Raw genomic sequence first — 19,753 nt, 5'->3', positions numbered from 1 at the left:
CTACAGATGATCGATTAACTTCAGAATTAAAACATTCTAAAAGGTAGTAAGTAGGCCCCCAAAAAATCACTGACCATAGGTAAACCAATGAGAGGCCAATCTTTCTGTGGACAATCCCAAACGTAATCCCTCACCAGCGCAGGTAATTGAATAAGTGGACAGGCTATTTGTACAGAGTGATAAATTAAATATAGGGTTTTAGCCGTTGCCCAAGGAATTATTAGGACTACAACAGATGCCCTGTACCGATAGCAAGATGAACATTTAGTTTACTTCACCCTTTGCTGTTTAAAAGAAGTATTGCGTTTCTAAAATGACTTACCTTTGAGTTTTGGCCTATGCTTTTTTGTATTATCAAAACAAATCTAAGCTTAAAGTATCTTGTGAGCTTGCTGATTTCTAAAACAGTTTCCTACACACATAGTTGCTGTCTTTATTATATTGGAACCACTGCTTATTATATAGCTATTAAAAATGTAAACCTACAATTTACTGAACTTTCTTATCCAGTTGATCTCACCTGATTCATTTGGTCCCCTGTTTCACGTGTTCTCAATCACCCAGCTTCAATAGCATATTCGACCTGAGGGTGGATACATTTAGAGATGCCACCAAAAAACAGGGAGACCTGGGTTTGATCTTACAGGTATTTTGCATCTTTATTGCACAGCTCTCCTGTCTTCATTTTATGCCAGGGACTTGCACATCATTTTATGAATGCCCACTATGAGCCGCTTGCACTGGATTTCTAGGCAATTTTTCCATAAGTTGGTTTTGATGTCCTTGTCATATATATTTAGTTCTACCTACCTGGAAATCCCACTGCTCCACAATCCTCTGCATCTCCTGAGGAGGAGCCATTAGACCTTAGTCCAAAGAAGATCTACTGCCATAACTGGCTGGAGAGATTCCCTTAGAAATGTGTCATTCTGTGCCCAGTGCCCTGTGGTCCTTAGGGATCCTGTTCTGAACCTCTCCCTTGACATGGAACCAAACCTGAGCCAGACAACTGCTGAGCCCACCTGGGATATTCCACCTCAGCTCCCCTCTCCTGATGCCATAGAACTGGGCTACTCCTCGTTCTCCTTTCCACCATCCCTGGAGGCAAGCCAGACTGTCTTCCAGATCCGTGAGCCTGATGTGGTGTCCCCGGGTCCCTTGCTGTGCCGATTCTGTCAAGAAACTTTTGCACTGCCTATTCTTCTGCACCGTCATGTCAAGGAAAGGCACCGTCATCCATGCAACGTGTTGCCGCATATTCAAGAAAGGCATGCTCCTTATCAGACATCAGGTCAACATGCACATCTTAGCTCTGCCTTGCCATCCTCGACCTGCCCTCTCGAAACGTGGCCCAGGCAGGCCTGAAGGCATTGCTCACATGCTGCTGAAACCCTACACCCACCCCAAACCTACTCAGGCCTGCTCTCGAGAGTTCTGGTCACCTGGCGTGCTCCACAGACACAAGTGCAACCCTCGGCTGGTCCAGTGTACCAACTGTGGGGGCTATTTCGGCAGCCATCATTTGTTCTGCAAGCACAAAAGCTAGAACCTCTGCAGCAATGCCTGGAGGGCCATAGGGAAGGCAATGGCTCAGGCAGCATATGCTGCAGCTCAGGCAGCACACAGAGCAAACTCAACAAACCCACAGAGGGAGAGTTCAGGTGCCACCTTCCAGATCTTGGAGATGAACGTCACCACTCCTCATCATCACAGTGACTCTTCATTACACTCCAGCAATGAGGAGGAGGAGCTGCAGAGTATTGATCGTTCAAACACAGAATCCCCTTCTGCATAGTCTTTTCAGGACTGCATAGTCATGTCATAATCTTTACTTTTTATTGCAGGATTTTGTTCAGCAGGAGGCACATTCTTATTTTAAAAGATGTTGACAATATGTGAAATCATAATTTTATACACACAAATAATAAAAAAATATGTTCTGCCATTAAATGTCCCCCCTGTAGTTGTATGCACTTTCACACTCAGTGCAAAGTTCCATTCACAGGTCAGGCAGGTAGCCTAGTGGTTAAGAGTGTTGTCCAGTAACTGAAAGGTCGCTGGTTCGAATCCTGAGCCCACTTGGTGAAAAATCTGGCAATGTGTCCTTGAGCAAGGCACTTTTAACCCTAATTTCTCCTGTAAATCACTCTGGAATAAAGCATCTGCTTAATGTGGTCCTGTGTGGCTCAGTTGGTAGAGCATGGTGTTTGCAACGCCAGGGTTGTGGGTTCGATTCCCACGGGGGACCAGTACAGAGAATAAAAATGTATGAAATTAAATCTATGCATTCACTACTGTAAGTCGCTCTGGATAAGAGTGTCTGCTAAATGACTAAAATGTCAATATAATTTGTTGTTGTAATACCCCTCCACGACAGTAGGTGTCATTAAGTGTGTAAAGGGCCAGACGTTTTTGTCCCATTGTTGTTGTAGAAGACGGAAGTAGATCGGTCGCGGTTTGTAAGTGATTCAATTACAACAAATTGTGTGTTACAAAATAAATTAAACATTACATTGTTTTAACCCATATTTAGGCGAGATAGTAACCTTGTGCAACAAGCGTTATACAGTATCACAGATCAATCACATAAGATAGTTTCTGGATACTTTTCCGACAGTGAAGAGCGCATGCCTCCATGGCCACAAGGTGTTTCTGTCCAGGTGGAGCTTCTGAAAATTAGTCATCTTCACTGTTGCAAGTAGAGCTGAGGTGAGCTGCGGAAGTCCCTATGTCGTCATAACTTACCTGCTTATTCTGTCAATAGTTATAGTAGTTAGGTCGTTTTTATTGACGTGGGGCATTTTGCGCATATGATTTTAATTAGATTGGCTAAATAACTAGCTACCGTTAGCTAGCTACAATTCAAAGTTAACATGGTGAATGTTGCCGTCACAGTCAGTACATTCATGTATTCTGCCTGCTCACTGCACTTGCTTGAAAATGGCTAGTTACGTTTTCTATATTTCAGAATCAGTGTCAAATATAATACATTGTCTTAGCTGTTTTCTGCCAAGATTAGCATAAAAGCATTCAACATTTTTGTTTTCTAATGGCACTTACTTTTAGTGACATTGGAATTGTATTATGGTCTGGTCTTACTGTACATAATTCTGATGGCGTTTGTTCTGATCCTGAAATGGTGGCATTAGAGAATTACATCAATCGATTGTGTTTGTCTCACAGGCAGCATGTCAGACTTCACCATCGATATCCAGCTGACAGAACTAGGGTTCCCTGACATCTTGCAGCCCAGAGAAATGACCTGTGTGAAGGAGACACCATCGCCTTCAGCCTCTAACAATATCTCTCCTGGACCCCTGGCCAGCCTCCAAATCCCCAGTTCCTCGCCGCCGCCTCCTCCTGCTGCACTCACCCCTACAGCTGTGGACCCAGAACTGGTTGGTGTAGATCAGCTGGTTTCTGTAGCCTCACAGACTGCTTCTACAGTACAGCAGGTTGCCTCACAGACTGGCCCTCACATTACAGTAACCCCAAGTCCCTCTGGGCCCCCAGAGACACTGACAATACTCTGCCCACCCCCTCCTTCTACACACAAACCGGTGGTAGTGGCACACACTTCACGGCCTGTTAGTCCCATATTGCTACCCAAGAGTTTAGTAAGTGGTCAAAGCAATAGCCTTCACCAAACCCCCAAAATAACTAAAACTGTCTTGATATCTGTGTCTCGGGCTGGAGCTGGTACTGTGTTGACTACTGTACCAGCTCCTTCCACTCCCCCTGTTGAACACTTAAGAACCATTAAAAATGATTCCAAGCTGCTGCTTGCAGACCAGACTGCAATGTTTCAGACCACTCCAAAACCTGTAAACACAGGGAAGCCAGGAAGGGCGGTCACTGAGGAAGAAGAACCAGGAGAAAATATTGGAGAGGGAATAGGAGGGAGGAATGGAGGGAAAGGTGTTTTCGATGATGGGAAAGTGCAAGGACTGAAAGAGAAAGAAGCAGAAGTTGCAAAGAGTTTAGAGGAGGACTCTGAGGAAACAGATGACAGTGAGGTTTCTGAGAATGAGGATGATGATGAAGAGGAGGAGGAGGAGGAGGAACTGGACCCAGGTAGGCTTCAGCTCAAATCATAATACCTTATTGTGAAACATTTTTTTTTAGCATAAAGCAGTTGTAAGTTCACATCTGTTAAAGTACATGTCTATGCTTGTTTCCTATTCATGTTGGTTGTTAAAGCTCCCAAACAGTCTTTCTGATTCCATTTTGAGTGACTAAAACGTCAACCATCATTTTTTCCCCCATGATTAAAAATACTCAAAATTTCTGTAAAATATGTTTTCTCTTATGTCAACAGTCATTCTGATTCCATTTTGAGTGACTAAAACGTCAACCATCATTTTTTCCCCCATGATTAAAAATGCTCAAAATTTCTGTAAAATATGTTTTCTCTTATGTCAAACTACCAGGAAGTCTGAAAAGACAGACTGAGTGGGCCGGGAGCTAGCAGGCTGAGTGGGTGAGGAGCTCACCTTGATTGAAGTTTTTTTTAAAACACTGATGTCAAGCAACATGGTTGCAGTGAGATTATCTCAAGCAAATTTGCTGATGCACAAAGCAACTCAAACAACATTGAAATTTGCATGCAACATTCAATCCTGTCATACATCACATAATGTTTTCACAAAAAAAATGTATCCAACTGTTTGGTTATTGTAACAGCATCAATATATAAAAAATGTTGGCTGTATAATTTAGCTAGCTAGCCCAAATAGAATTGTCAGCACTGTTTATCAAGTGAGCTAGCTAGTTTATCTTGGACAATTTCAGTTTCAATTTCAGTTCACTTTCCAAGTGGAGGTCTGGGTACTTTTCATTACATATATAGTACTTTCAGAAAGTATTCATACCCCTTGACTTTTTCCACATTTTGTTGTGTTACAAAGTGGGATTAAAATGGATTTCATTGTAATTTTTTTGTCAACAATCTACACAAAACATGTTTGATGGAAAATAAAACACTATCTTGATTATATATGTATTCATCCCCTGAGTCAATACATGTTAGTCACCTTTGGCAGGGATTAAAGAGCTTTGTCTCTAAGAGCTTTGCACACCTGGATTGTGCAATCTTTGCCCATTTATTCTTTTAAAAAATATTCTGGGGCAAATTGGTTGTTGATCATTGCTAGACAGCCATTTTAAAGTCTTGCCGTTGATTTTCAAGACAGTTTTAAGTAAAAAATGTAACTAGGCCACCCAAGAACATTCAGTGTTGTTTTGGTAAGCAACTCGTGTATATTTGGCCTTGTGTTTTAGGTAATTGTCCTGCTGGTGGATGAATTTGTCTCCCAGTGTCTGTTGGACAGCAAACTGAATCAAGTATTCCTGTAGGATTTTGCCTGTGCTTAGCTCTATTCCGTTTCTTTTTATCCCCCCCAAAAAACGTCACAGTCCTTGCCGATGACAAGCATACCCATAACATGATGCAGCCACCACCATGCTTGAAAGTGTGAAGGGTGGTGCTCAGTGATGTGTTGTGTTGGATTTTCCCCAAACATAACGCTTTGTATTGAGGTAAATTTCTTAGCAATTTTTTTTGCAGTATTACTTTAGTGCATTATTGCAAACAGGAAACCTGTATTCTGTACATGCTTCCTTCTTTTCACTCTGTCATTTATCAAATCAAATTGTATTAGTCACATGCGCTGAATACAACCGGTGTAGACTTCACATTGAAATGCTTACTTACAAGCCCCTAACCAAGAATGCACTTTAAACAAATATGGATAAGAATAATAAATAAAAGGAACAAGTAATTAAAGAGCAGCATTAAAATAACAATAGTGAGACTATATACAGGGGGGTACACAGGCAATGTGCGGGGGCACCGGTTAGTTGAGGTAATATGTACATGTAGGTAGAGTTATTAAAGTGACTATGCATAGATGATAACAACAGAGAGTAGCAGCGGTGTAAAAGAAGGGGGGGCAATGCAAATAGTCTGGGTAGCCATTTGATTAGATGTTCAGGGGTCTTATGGCTTGGGGATAGAAGCTGTTTAGAAACCTCTTGGACTGCTTGCCGTGCGGTAACAGAGAGAACAGTCTATGACTAGGGTGGCTGGAGTCTTTGACAATTTTTAGGGCCTTCCTCTGACACCGCCTGGTATAGAGGTCCTGGATGGCAGGAAGCTTGGCCCCAGTGATGTACTGGGCCGTTCGCACTACCCTCTGTAGTGCCTTGCGGTCGGAGGCTGAGCAGTTGCCATACCAGGTAGTGATGCAACCAGTCAGGATGCTCTCGATGGTGCAGCTGTAGAACCTTTTGAGGATCTGAGGACCCATGCCAAATCTTTTCAGTCTCCTGAGGGGAAAAGGTTTTGTTGTGCCCTCTTCATGACGGTCTTGGTGTGCTTGGACCATGTTAGTTTGTTGGGGATGTGGACACCAAGGAGCTTGAAGCTCTCAACCTGCTCCACTGCAGCCCTGTCAATGATAATGAGTGCCTGTTCGGTCCTCTTTTTCCTGTTGTCCACAATCATCTCCTTTGTCTTGATCACGTTGAGGGAGAGGTTGTTTTCCTGGCACCACACGGCCTGGTCTCTGACTTCCCTATAGGCTGTCTCGTCGTTGTCGGTGATCAGGCCTACCACTGTTGTGCCATCGGCAAACTTAATGATGGTGTTGGAGTCGTGCCTGGCCGAGCAGTCATGGTTGAACAGGGAGTACAGGAGAGGACTGAGCACGGACCCCTGAGGGGCCCCTGTGTTGTGGATCAGCGTGGCTGATGTGGTGTTACCTACTCTTATCACCTGGGGGCGGCCCGTCAGGAAGTCCAGGATCCAGTTGCGGAGGGAGGTGTTTAGTCCCATGGTCCTTAGCTTATTGATGAGCTTTGAGGGCACTATGGTGTTGAACGCTGAGCTGTAGTCAATGAATAGCATTCCCACATAGGTGTTCCTCTTGTCCAGGTGGGAAAGGACAGTGTGGGGTGCAATAGAGATTGCATCATCTGTGGATCTGTTGGGGCGGTATGCAAATTGGAGTGGGTCTAGGGTTTCTGGGATAGTGGTGGTGATTGATGTGAGCCATGACCAGCCTTTCAAAGCACTTCATGGCTACAGACGTGAGGGCTACGGGTCCGTAGTCATTTAGGCAGGTTACTTTAGTGTTCTTGGGCACAGGCACTATGGTGTCTGCTTAAAACATGTTGGTATTACAGACTCGGACAGGGAGAGGTTGAAAATGACAGTGAAGACACTTGCCAGTTGGTCAGCGCATGCTCGCAGTACATGTCCTGGTAATCCGTCTGGCCCTGCGGCCTTGTGAATGTTGACCAGTTTTAAGGTCTTACTCACATCGGCTGCGGAGAGCGTGATCACACAGTCTTCCGGAACAGCTGGTGCTCTCATGCATGTTTCAGTGTTATTTTCCTCGAAGCGAGCATAGAAGTAGTTTAGCTCGTCTGGTAGGCTTGTGTCACTGGGCAGCACTCGTCTGTGCTTCCCTTTGTAGTCTGTAATGGTTTGCAAGCCCTGCCACATCCGATGGGCGTCCGAGCCAGTGTAGTACGATTCGATCTTAGTCCTGTATTGATGCTTTGCCTGTTTGATGGTTCGTCGGAGGGTATAGTGGGATTTCTTATAAGCTTCCGGTTTCCGGGTTAGAGTCCCACTCCTTGAAAGCCGCAGCTCTAGCCTTTAGCTCATTGCGGATGTTGCCTGTAATCCATGACTTTATGTTAGTATTGTGGAGTACTACAACGTTGTTGATACGTCCTCAGTTTTCTCCTATCACAGCCATTAAACTCTGTTTTAACATCACCATTGGCCTCGTGGTGAAATCCCTGAGCGGTTTCCTTCCTCTCCGGCGACTGAGTTAGTAAGGGTGCCTTTATCTTTGTAGTTACTGGGCGTATTGATACACCATCTAAAATGTAATTAATAACTGCAACATGCTCAAACTATCATCACGAGTTATAGATCCCTGGGAAGTTAGTTTTTTTATTCTACTGATGCGTATCATTGTAAAAACCTACCTGGACTTTGTGGTTGAATCTGTGCTTGAAATTCACAACTCGACTGAGGGACCTTACAGATAGTTGTATGTGGGGTACAGCGATGGGGCAGTCTTTTAAAAATCATGTTAAATGCTTATTGCACACAGTGAGTCCATACAACTTATTATGTGACTTGTTAAGCACATTTTTACTCCTGAACTTGCCATAACAAAAGGGTTGAATACTGTTATGACTCAAGACATTTCAGATTTTCATTTTCTATTAATTTGTAAAGATTTATAAAAACATAATTCCACTTTGACATTATGGGGTACCGTGTGTAGATCAGTGACACAAAATTAACATTTTATACATTTTTAATTCAGGCTGTAACGTAACAAAATGTGGAAAACGTTGAGGGGTGTGAATACTTTTTGAAGGCACTGTATACAATACATTCGTAAAACTCAATTGAGCTCAGCTGCATCCTGTTTCCATTGAAAATCCTTGAGCTGTTTCTACAACATGATTGGAGTCGACCTGTGGTAAATGTTAATTAATTGGACATGATTTGGAAAGGCACACACCTGTCTATATAAGGTCCCACAGTTGACAGTGCATCTCAGAGCAAAAACCAAGCCATGAGGTCAAAGGAATTGTCCATAGAGCTCCGAGACAGGATTGTGTCGAGGCACAGATCTGGGGAAGGGTACCAAAAAATATTCTGCAGCATTGAATGTTCCCAAGAACACAGTGGCCTCCATCATTCCTAAATGGAAGAAGTTTGGAACCACCAAGACTCTTCCTAGAGCTGGCCGCCCGGCCGAATTGCTCAGTTCGTGGGAGAAGGGCCTCCGTGACCAAGAACCCGATGGTCACTCTGACAGAGCTCCAGAGTTCCTCTGTGGAGATGGGAGAACCTTCCAGAAGGACAAACATCTCTGCAGGTCTCCACCAATCAGGTCTTTATGGTAGAGAGGCCAGACGGAAGCAATTCCTCAGTAGAAGGCACTCCCGCTTGTAGATTGCCAAAAGCCACCTAAAGACTCTCAGACCATGAAAACATAATTCTCTGGTCTGATGAAACCAAGATTGAGCTCTTTGGCCTGAATGCCAAGTGTCACGTCTGGAGGAAACCCTACTGTGAAGCATAGTGAAAACCTGCTCCAGCACCTCAGACTGGGGCGAAGGTTCACCTTCCAACAGGACAATGACCCTAAGCACACAGTCAAGGCAACGCAGGAGTGGTTGCGGGACAAGTCTCTGAATGTCCTTGAGTGCCCCAGCCAGAGCCCGGACTTGAACACGATCAAACATCTCTGGAGAGACCTGAAAATAGCTGTGCAGCATCGCTCCCCATCCAACCTGACAGAGCTTGAGAGGATCTCCAGAGAAGAATGGGAGAAACTTCCGAAATATGTGTGCCAGGCTTATAGCGTCATAGTAGCGTCATACCCAAGAAAACTCAATGCTCTAATTGCTGCTAAAGGTGCTTCAACAAAGTACTGAGTAAAGAGTCTGAATACTTATGTAAATGTGTTTATTTTTCATAAATTAGCGAAAATGTCTAAACCTGTTTGTCATTATGGGGTGTTGTGTATAGATTGATGAGGGGGGAAAAAAAACAATTCAATCAATTTTAGAATAAAGCTGCGACGTAACAAAATGAGAAGTCAAGGGGTTTGAATACTTTCCAAAGGCAGTGCGTGTGTTTTTATTTATATATATATATATTACTTTCTACTACCGTTAAAAAGTTTGGGGTCACTTAGACATTTCCTTGTTTTTGAAAGAAAAGCTAAAACAAAATTGTCCATTTAAAATAACTTCAAATTGATCAGAAATACAGTGTAGACATTGTTAATTTTGTAAATGACTATTGTAGCTGGAAAATGATTTTATTTATTTTTTATAAAAAAAGGAATATCTACATTGGCATACAGAGGCCCATTATCAGCAACCATCACTCCTGTGTTCGAATGGCACGTTGTGTTAGCTCAACTGGCAGCTTCATTAAATAGTACCCGCAAAACACAAGTCTCAACGTCAACAGTGAAGAGGCGACTCTGGGATTCTGGCCTTCTAGGCAGAGTTGCAAAGAAAAAGCTATATCAGACTGGCCAATAAAAATAAAAGATAGGCAAAAGAACACAGACACTGGACAGAGGGACTCTGTGTAGAAGGCCAGCATCCCAGAGTTGCCTCTTCACTGTTGACGTTGAGACTGGTGTTTTGCAGGTATTATTTAATGAAGCCTACAGTTGAGGACTTGTGAGGCGTCTGTTTCTCAAACTCGACACTCTAATGTACTTGTCCTCTTGCTCAGTTGTGCACCGGGGCCTCCCACTCCTCTTTCTATTTTGGTTAGAGCCAGTTTGCGCTGTTCTATGAAGGGAGAAGTACAGTGTTGTGAGAGATCTTCAATTTCTTGGCATTTTCTCGCATGGAATAGCCTTAATTTCTCAGAATAAGAATAGACTGACGAGTTTCAGAAGAAAGTAATTGTTTCTGGCCATTTTGAGCCTGTAATCGAACCCACAAATGCTGATGCTCCAGATACTCAACTAGTATAAAGAAGGCCAGTTGTATTGCTTCTTTAATGAGCACAACAGTTTTCAGCTGTGCTAACATAATTGCACAAGGGTTTCCTAATGCTCAATTTGCCTTTTTAAAATGATAAACTTGGATTAGCTAACACAACGTGCCATTGGTTGCTGATTATGGGCCTCTGTAGATATTCCATAAAAAATCAGCCGTTTCCAGCTACAGTAGTCATTTACAACATTAACAATGTCTACACTGTATTTCTAATCAATTTGATGTTATTTTAATGGAAAAAAATGCTTTTCTTTCAAAAACAAGGACATTTCTAAGTGACCTCAAACTTTTGTGTGTGTGTGTGTGTGTGTGTGTGTGTGTGTGTGTGTGTGTGTTAATATACAGTTGAAGTCGGAAGTTTACGTACTCCTTAGCCAAATACATTTCAACTCAGTTTTTCACAATTCCTGACATTTAATCTTAGTAAAAATTCCCTGTCTTAGGTCAGTTAGGATTACCACTTTATTTTAAGAATGTGAAATGTCAGAACAATAGAATGATTTATTTCAGCTTTTATTTCTTTAATCACATTCCCAGTGGGTCAGAAGTTTACATACACTCAATTAGTATTTGGTAGCATTGCCTTTAAATTGTTTAACTTGGGTCAAACATTTTGGGTAGCCTTCCACAAGCTTCCCACAATAAGTTAGGTGAATTTGACTTTGTTGTCCTTAAGCCATTTTGCCACAACTTTGGAAGTATGCTTGGGGTCAATGGTCGCAAATGGGTCTTCCAAATGGACAATCTTTAACTTCCTGACTGATGTCTTGAGATGTAACTTCAATATATCCACATAATTTCCCTCCCTCATGATGCCATCTATTTTGTGAAGTGCACCAGTCCCTCCTGCAGCAAAGCACCCCCACAACATGATGCTGCTACCCCCGTGCTTCACGATTGGGATGGTGTTCTTCGGCTTACAAGCCTCCCCCTTTTTCCTCCAAACATAAAGATGGTCATTATGGCCAAACAGTTCTATTTTTCTTTCATCAGACCAGAGGACATTTCTCCAGAAAGTACGATCTTTGTCCCCATGTGCAGTTGCAAACTGTAGTCTGGCTTTTTTATGGCAGTTTTGGAGCAGTGGCTTCTTCCTTGCTGAGGGCCTTTCAGGTTATGTTGATATAGGACTCTTTTGCCTGTGGATATAGATACTTTTGTACCTCTTTCCTCCAGAATCTTCACAAGGTCCTTTTCTGTTCTGGGATTGATTTTCACTTTCCGCACCAAAGTACGTTCATCTCTAGGAGACAGAACGTGTCTCTTTCCTGAGCGGTATGACGGTTGCGTGGTCCCATGGTGTTTATGCTTGCGTACTATTGTTTGTACAGATGAACGTGGTACATTCAGGCGCTTGGAAATTGCTCACAAGGATCAACCAGACTTATTTTTCCCTCTGAGGTCTTGGCTGATTTCTTTAGATTTTCCCATGATGTCAAGCAAAGAGGCACTGAGTTTGAAGGTAGGCCTTGAAATACATCCACAGGTACACCTCCAATTGACCAGCAAAGCACCAGCACACCTACTCCTCCATGCTTCACGGTTGGAACCACACATGCGGAGATCATCTATTCACCTACTCTGCGTCTGACAAAGACACGGCGGTCCTTCAGACCAAAGGACAGATTTCCACCGGTCTAATGTCCATTGCTCGTGTTTCTTGGCCCAAGCAATTATTATTGGTGTCCTTTAGTAGTGGTTTCTTTGCAGCAATTTGACCATGAAGGCCTGTTTCACGCAGTCTCCTCTGAACAGTTAATGTTGATATGTGTCTGTTACTTGAACTCTGTGAAGCATTTATTTGGGCTGCAATATCTGAGGCTGGTAACTCTGGCTTCCACGCCATACAACACTCCTTCCGTGGCCTCCAACTGCTCTTAAATGCTAGTAAAACTAAATGCGTGCTCTTCAACCGATCGCTATCCGCCCGCCCAACTAGCTTCACTACTCTGGATGGTTCTGACTTAGAATATGTGGACAACTATAAATACCTAGGTGTCTGGCTAGACTGTAAACTCTCCTTCCAGACTCATATTAAGCATCTCCAATCCAAAATTAAATCTAGAATCGGCTTCCTATTTCGCACAAAGCCTCATTCACTCATGCTGCCAAACATACCCTCGTAAAATTGACTATCCTACCGATTATTGACTTTGGCGATGTCATTTACAAAATAGCCTCCAACACTCTACTCAGCAAATTGAATACAGTCTATCACAGTGCCATCCATTTTGTCACCAAAGCCCCATATACTACCCACCACTGCGACCTGTATGCTCTCTAAAAGTCCTTGCTAGGTAAAGCTCTGCCTTATCTCAGCTCACGGGTCACCATAGCAACACCCACCCGTAGCACGTGCTCCAGCAGGTATATCTCACTGGTCATACCCAAAGCCAACACCTCCTTTGGCCGCCTTTCCTTCCAGTTCTCTGCTGCCAATGACTGGAACGAACTGCAAAAATCACTTATCTCCCTCACTAACTATAAGCGTCCGCTGTCAGAGCAGCTTACCGATCGCTGCAGCTGTACACAGCCCATCTGTAAATAGCCAATCCAACCAACTACCTACATCATCCCCATTTTTGTTTTTCTGCTATTTTGCACACCAGTATTTCTACCTGCACATCCTCATCTGCACATATATCACTCCAGTGTAAATTGCTACATTGTAATTACTTTGCCACTATTGGCCTATTTATTGCCTTACCTCCTTACTTCATATGCACACACTGTGTACAGATTTTTCTATTGTGTTATTGACTGTACGATTGTTTATCCCATGTGTAACTCTGTGTTGTTTTTGTCACACTGCTTTGCTTTATCTTGGCCAGGTCACAGTTGTAAATGAGAACTTGTTCTCAACTGGCCTACCTGGTTAAATAAAGGTTAAATAAAATAAAAAATAAAATGAACTTATCCTCTGCAGCAGAGGTAACTCTGGTTTTTCCTTTCCTGTGGCGGTCCTCATGAGAGCCAGTTTCATCGCTAATAGCTTACTAACCAAGACTTCGGACCAAACTTTTTCAATATCTTGTTTGCATACCCATTTCCCCCTTTATTGGTAGATATGTTTAACCTTCTTTCTTACCAACTCTACTGGCTGCCGATGTCATTATTCTGTGAGCTGCTCCATGCAACAACCAGTTGGGAGCTGCTCGCTCTTGCTGCCTGCAGATGATATTCTGCTGAAACTAGGCTGTGAGTGGCGTGCATGTGGATATATTTAACATGCTTTGCGATTGTGTAGGCTACTTTGCATGATTTCTTTATTGTACTGCATAATTGTTAGTCGTTCACCTCCACTACACTACTTTGATACGTATCAGTGGGGATTAAGAAGTGAGTATCAGCAATGCCCACTGAAAGAAAAGTGGGTATAGGGTTTATACCTGCGTATAGCCTCCACTACACTACTTACCCTTTTGTGTTTTACAAAAAGTGCACTCTCCTACATGTGCTGGTATTACGGTTGCTGTCCTTTCAGCATCAAAAGCCTGTAACACACTGAAGTTCCAATAGGTTCCCCACTGCGCAAACATGTCTACAATATATATATATATATATATATATATCTCAAGGCTGTTACAATTTCCCATGGTCTCACCATACTAATAGTGAACGTGCAACTTTCCAAACATTTCCCCCACTCTTCCCTACCAGGCAGTCAAGGAAATTCTGACATAGTTGTGACAAATATTTTTCAACGCAAGTAAAGGATAGTAATGTTACGAGTAAAGTAGGAAGTCCAGGTTTCAATAGGCGACGAGATATTCATGTTTCAAGAAAAAAGGGAATGTGTATATATTTGTCCTGGCGAAGCAGTTTTATACGCTGACTGAAAGGAAGCTGATAATTATGCGGTTTTTATTTTTTCCTCCACTGGTCTCACTGGCCAATTGAGACATGGATTTTGTGTGTGTGCCATTCAGAGGTTGAATGGGCGAGACAAAAGATTGAAGTGCCTTTACAACGGGATATAGTAGTAGGTGCCAGGCGCACCGGTGTGTGTCAAGAACTGCAGCGCTGCTGAGTTTGTCACGCTCAACAGTATCCCCTGTGTATCAAGAATGGTCCACCACCCAAAGGACATCCAGCCACCTTGACACAACTGTGGGAAGCATTGGAGTCAACATGGGCCAGCATCCCTATGGAACCATTTCGACATCTTGTAGAGTCCATGTTCTGACGAGTGGAGGCTGTTCTGAGGGCAACTCAGTCGAGTCGCACATCAAGTAAAAAACCCATCTGTTCATGTAATGACTTGTTCAACTACAAGTCTTTGTCTATTTATTGAGGCTACCAGACAGCCCTTTTCTTCATTATTTTGTCTCTAACATATTTTGATTATGTAATTATTCATTTTAACAAATTCCAAATACAAGTAAATTATTAATTTCAAGCAATTTTGACATACCAAGAGACCAGTAGGACTATGCTAGTAATTGTTGCTTGAAGCCCCATTGCTGCTGAGCTTGCAAAGTAAACAGTTCATATTCTTGATCGCCAAACATTTTTGGAGCTGCATGTTTGCACTGCCTCCGATCCTATAGCTAGCTGTACAGCATGTGACTCGAGTCCACACCTCCTGCTATCAATGTCAAGAAGTTTGTATGAATCTTCCATTTGGCATGTCTCTTGATGTAATGACGACAACTGCGTCTGCGTTTTTGGCAACCCTTCCCCCGCTTTTGTTTCATGCTGTCTGAAGACCTAGCTAGCCAGCTACTAGCTAACACAAGACACAGATGAAAGCAGAAACCTCTAAGTATCTTTTCCTTAGACGAATAGGGGAAACCTCTAATTATACTGTATTTGCTGACACAGTGCAGTCAAATTTTGGCACCAGTAAACTAGCTACCTAGTTATGTAAACCACGCCCCTCTGCGAACACCCTTCTGCAATTGTTGGTTACAAGGCGGTACTTATTTAAACGAGGTAAGAGAATGTGACCGTACCATTGGTGTATTCAAATTTGAGATTTTGTGATGTGATATTAATATTCCCGCCTCTTGAATCCTGGTGTTTGACATTGGGGAGGGGACCAGTAACTTTATGATCAAACTTTATCAATGTAGAAGCGACAGTCATTTTTTTAATACTTTAGGTATCCTACTTTGATCTGGTTTCATCCAAATATCATACATTTCCTGAAAAACGTTTTGACTGCTGTACCTTTAACACCCTTCTCCCTCTGCCTTTCAGAAGCAGAGCCTGGAGGTTCAGGCGAACACCGCTGTAGCGTTTGTGACCTCGTCCTTTCCTCCAGCTTCCAGCTCCAGGAGCACATGAACCTGCACACAGGGGCACGCCCCTACTGCTGTGCTGAGTGTGGCAAGCGCTTCTGTCAGCTGGCCAACTACCGCTCCCACCTGCGGACGCACGCCCAGCCCCAGACCTCAGTCCCACCCGTACAGCTCCGCTGCCGTGTTTGCCTGAAGGGCTTCGATTCTGAGCAGGGTTTGAAGGACCACCTAGCCAAGTCCCACTTTGAGAAGGAATTTTATGAGTGTGACGCATGCAAGCGCATCTTCACCTGCCTGACCAAGTGTGAGGAGCACCTTGAGGAGCACAAGCGCGAGCTGGCGGACCACGTGTGCCTGCAGTGCTTCCGCCGCTTCCGCCTGCGCCGCTCTCTCCGCCGCCACAAGGAGCGGGGCTGTGTCCGCAGCTATCGCTGCACCGACTGCCCCATGAAATTCAGCCGCAAGAATGCCCTCCTCAAGCACAGCTTCTCCCACCTGGGCCTGCTGCCTTACACCTGCATCCAGTGCCGCGCACATTTCCGCCTGGCCAGGCTCTACCGTAAGCACGAGTGTGAGCCGGAGCGGCTCCACTGCGTGGCATGCCTGGGCGTCTTCCAGAGCCACAACGACTTCCAGAGGCACAAAAGGGAGACGGGCTGCTGGGGCCAGCAGGGGACCAAGGGGGATGAGATCCGCTGTATGGAGTGTGGCCAGGCATTCTCCACGGCTGACGAGCTGAAGAATCACGCCGGGGCCCACCAGAGGGTGATGACCTGCTCCGAGTGCGGCAAGGGCTTCCGCTCGGCCTTGATGCTGATGTCACACATGGGGGGCCACGCAGGGTCGAGGCCCTGTCTGTGTAAGAACTGCGGCCTGGGCTTCCCTCACCAGCAGGGTTACGAGAGCCACCTCAAGGACTGTGGACGCAAACCCCCTCCTGTGGTGAGTATGGGTTACCCCCCTAAGAACTGTTGAAATATACTGATATACGTTTGTCACTGTATATGGCTCTTTGGAAGAAGTATTTTCGGATTATTTTGATTTAAGTTGGATTGGATAGAGAAGGGTAAAAGTAGTTCTCTGTTCACTGTTGTAACTCTCTCTTTGCAGATGGCTCCAAAGAAACCACGGAAGGACCCCCCTGCTGCTCTTTCCAAACCCCTAGCCCAGCTCGCTCCAAGTTATCTCCCTGTCTCTGCTCCTGTGAAGAAACCAGAGAGACAAGCGTCAGCACCACTTCCTACTCTGGTGAGAATGCCAGGCTCTGCCCCTGCCAGAGTCACAATGGGAGTCCCTGCTTCTACCCCAGTGAGAATGCCAGGCTCTGCCCCTGCCAGAGTCACTATGGGAGTCCCTGCTTCTACCCCAGTGAGAATGCCAGGCTCTGCCCCTGCCAGAGTCACAATGGGAGTCCCTGCTTCTACCCCAGTGAGAATGTCAGGCTCTGCCCCTGCCGGAGTCACAATGGGAGTCCCTGCTTCTACCCCAGTGAGAATGCCAGGCTCTGCCCCTGCCGGAGTCACAATGGGAATCCCTAACACCACTGCTGTCCGTGTAGTGAGCCCTGACCAACCCACCAAGGGGCTGTGGAAGCTCAGCCTGGACAAACAGCCTCCTCCTGGGGTGTCCTTGGTCATGTTTGTCCCTGCCAACACCCCTCTGGCCTCTGGCCTCTCTGGCCCATCCTCCACCCCCCAGTTCCCAGCCCTCTCAGGCACCCAGCCCCAGTGGAAGGTACTCAACCCAGCACCAAATCCAGGAGCCCCTCCTCCGGTGCTGTGCCAGTCCAGCTTCACCTCTGAGCCGGGTCTGAGCCTCATAGCAGAGGCAAACCGGCGCTACTCCTCTGATGCTCCGCTGGATCTGGCCTTAAAGACAGCTGACTACGAACAGGAGCCTGCTAATATACTACCTCTTGATCTGTCTAACAAGTCGACTTGCTCCACTCCTCCTGCTAACCTTGTAGTCAAGACTGAACCGAGAGACCCTGGGTTTGCAGAGGAGACTGAGGAAGAACTATTCACAAGTTTAACAGGTGATAAAAAGGAGATAGTCTTTCAGAGTAAGAGGGAGCCAGGGGAGGATTCTAAAATTAAGGCTATGGCTCAGAAGGGGGGAAATGGAGAAGGGAGTGGAGATGAAGACAGGCAAAATGACAGCAGAGATGATGGAACAGCTCAGTCTCGAATGAAGAAGGCACCAAAGCTGGGAGTCACGTCAACCCTGCGGCTCCTGACCGTCAAACAGACAGAACCTTTGAGGAACACTGCCAAAGTGGATCCAGTGAATCAGCTGAAAATCGAGTCAGTCAGCTCTTTGCACTCCAAAATCCTTCGGGGCTTAGTCCATATAAAGCAGGAACCACTGTCTCTAGAGGCTGACAGTGGAACACAGAGCTCAGACTTCTGTTCGTACAGCCCGCTGACAGCATTGAACAGGAAGATGGAGCCAGACGTGGGGCTGGACTTGAGATGGGATGGGGGCACCCCAGGCTGTGTGCTCGACTTGAGGTTGAATGGAGGGAACACAGCCAATCGTGATGCAGAGGAGAGGAACGTGGAAGGAGACCGTGTAGAGGAGGAGCTTGAGGGTGGCGAGAAGGATGGATCGGAGGAGAGGAAAGCGGATAAGGATGGATCGGAGGAGAGGAAAGAGCAGAAGGATGGATCGGAGCAGAAGGATGGATCGGAGGAGAGGAAAGCGGATAAGGATGGATCGGAGGAGAGGAAAGAGCAGAAGGATGGATCGGAGGAGAGGAAAGCGGATAAGGATGGATCGGAGGAGAGGAAAGAGCAGAAGGATGGATCGGAGGAGAGGAAAGGGGAGGAGGATGGATCGGAGGAGACTGACACCCCTGTTGATGAACCCACAGCTCATAACCCAGAGATGCAGCTCCCCTCCTCTCCCATCCCCTCTCCTCCCTCCTCACCACCATGTAAAAGACGAAGGTCACTAAGGACAAGGGAAAAGCCTAGAGCCCTACGTGACTGTTTATTATAAGGGCAGTACTTTAGACAGAGTGAAAAATAGGTTTGCTGACAACAATGTTAATTAGGCTGCCTTTTAATGGCCTGAGAAACAGAGGAAAACATAACCAAGCCTAATGTAAAACAATTCATACTAGGCTTGTTATTAAATTATAATAGCAACACATTTTGTGGATTAGTGGTGATTTTTATAAACCATGCCTCTACATTAATTTACCCTCGGGATTTGGTTGCTTTCCTGTATTCCAATTATTTTTTGTTAGCTATTGAAGACTTACTATGTCTATGTTTAATGTACCTGCTAGTGCTTAGTGAGCTAGCTAACAATCCTTGTTGTTAGCTGCTTACTGTGTGGCAAGAGATTGAGATTAGGGTAAATAGTGGCTGTTTTCGATGTTACAGTAGTTGCGTATGTTGGCAATAGGATCATGCACTTCTTCCAGTGTTACGCACACCTTTCCAAACACTCCATATCTATTTGACTATACCAACATAACTTATTTGGGTTTTTTGTTATAGGTTGTCTAGTTAGTCTTCAATTGAATGTCATTGTATTTTTTTTTGTTTCTATTCTATATAAGCTGCTGTATGGGACTTCAGTCGCAAAGGTTTCTTATTCAGGTACTGATGGGGAGTGATTGGGAGCCAGGAATTAATGTACTGTCAACTTTCTGAGAAATGTTTCTCAACAGCTCGGTTTTTGTTTGATTTGAGTTCCATAATGGGTATAATATGCAAGAAAATGTATGTGCTGTCCAATTATAATGTTGAATTGACATGTATATCTTTTTTCTATCACGTTGAATGTCTTACTTCAACTGAATGGTTGCAGTGTTTTGTAGAGTTTTAAAACATTCTGTTCTGAAATTGGGATCTTAAAGGATACAAATAAAGATCAACGTATTGGAATGGTATGGAGGGGTTTTCTTGGAAAGCCTTCTTTCATTGGCCAAAACAGAACTC

At 44.6% G+C, this 19,753-nt stretch overlaps 1 protein-coding gene across 2 annotated transcripts; it reads left to right on the top strand.

Moving 5' to 3' along the window:
* Nucleotides 1-56: 56 nt before the first annotated feature.
* LOC106578221 (zinc finger protein 341) lies at nucleotides 57-19,704 on the top strand. 2 transcript variants are annotated; one of them, XM_045713024.1, is made up of 4 exons: nucleotides 57-142; nucleotides 3,184-4,074; nucleotides 15,763-16,745; nucleotides 16,914-19,704. In XM_045713024.1, exons 2-4 carry the CDS (start codon nucleotides 3,189-3,191, stop codon nucleotides 18,801-18,803), a joined length of 3,759 nt encoding a protein of 1,252 aa, XP_045568980.1. In that variant the 5' UTR covers nucleotides 57-142; nucleotides 3,184-3,188; the 3' UTR covers nucleotides 18,804-19,704. The 2 variants fall into 2 exon arrangements, with proteins under 2 accessions (XP_045568980.1, XP_045568979.1); XM_045713023.1 differs by lacking the exon at nucleotides 57-142 and adding an exon at nucleotides 2,425-2,709.
* Nucleotides 19,705-19,753: the final 49 nt, after the last annotated feature.

Source organism: Salmo salar, chromosome ssa02, assembly GCF_905237065.1.
Source record: "Salmo salar chromosome ssa02, Ssal_v3.1, whole genome shotgun sequence".
Lineage (NCBI taxonomy): Eukaryota > Metazoa > Chordata > Actinopteri > Salmoniformes > Salmonidae > Salmo > Salmo salar.
Note: the sequence above shows the minus strand (reverse complement) of the source record. Positions and strands in the feature narration are given on the sequence as shown.

Coding starts and splice junctions, on each gene's coding strand:
- LOC106578221 (XM_045713024.1), top strand. CDS start 3,189: ATGTCAGACTTCACCATCGATATCCAGCTGACAGAACTAGGGTTCCCT. Junction 4,075..15,762: donor GGAGGAGGAACTGGACCCAG/GTAGGCTTCAGC, acceptor TCTGCCTTTCAG/AAGCAGAGCCTGGAGGTTCA. Junction 16,746..16,913: donor GACGCAAACCCCCTCCTGTG/GTGAGTATGGGT, acceptor CTCTCTTTGCAG/ATGGCTCCAAAGAAACCACG.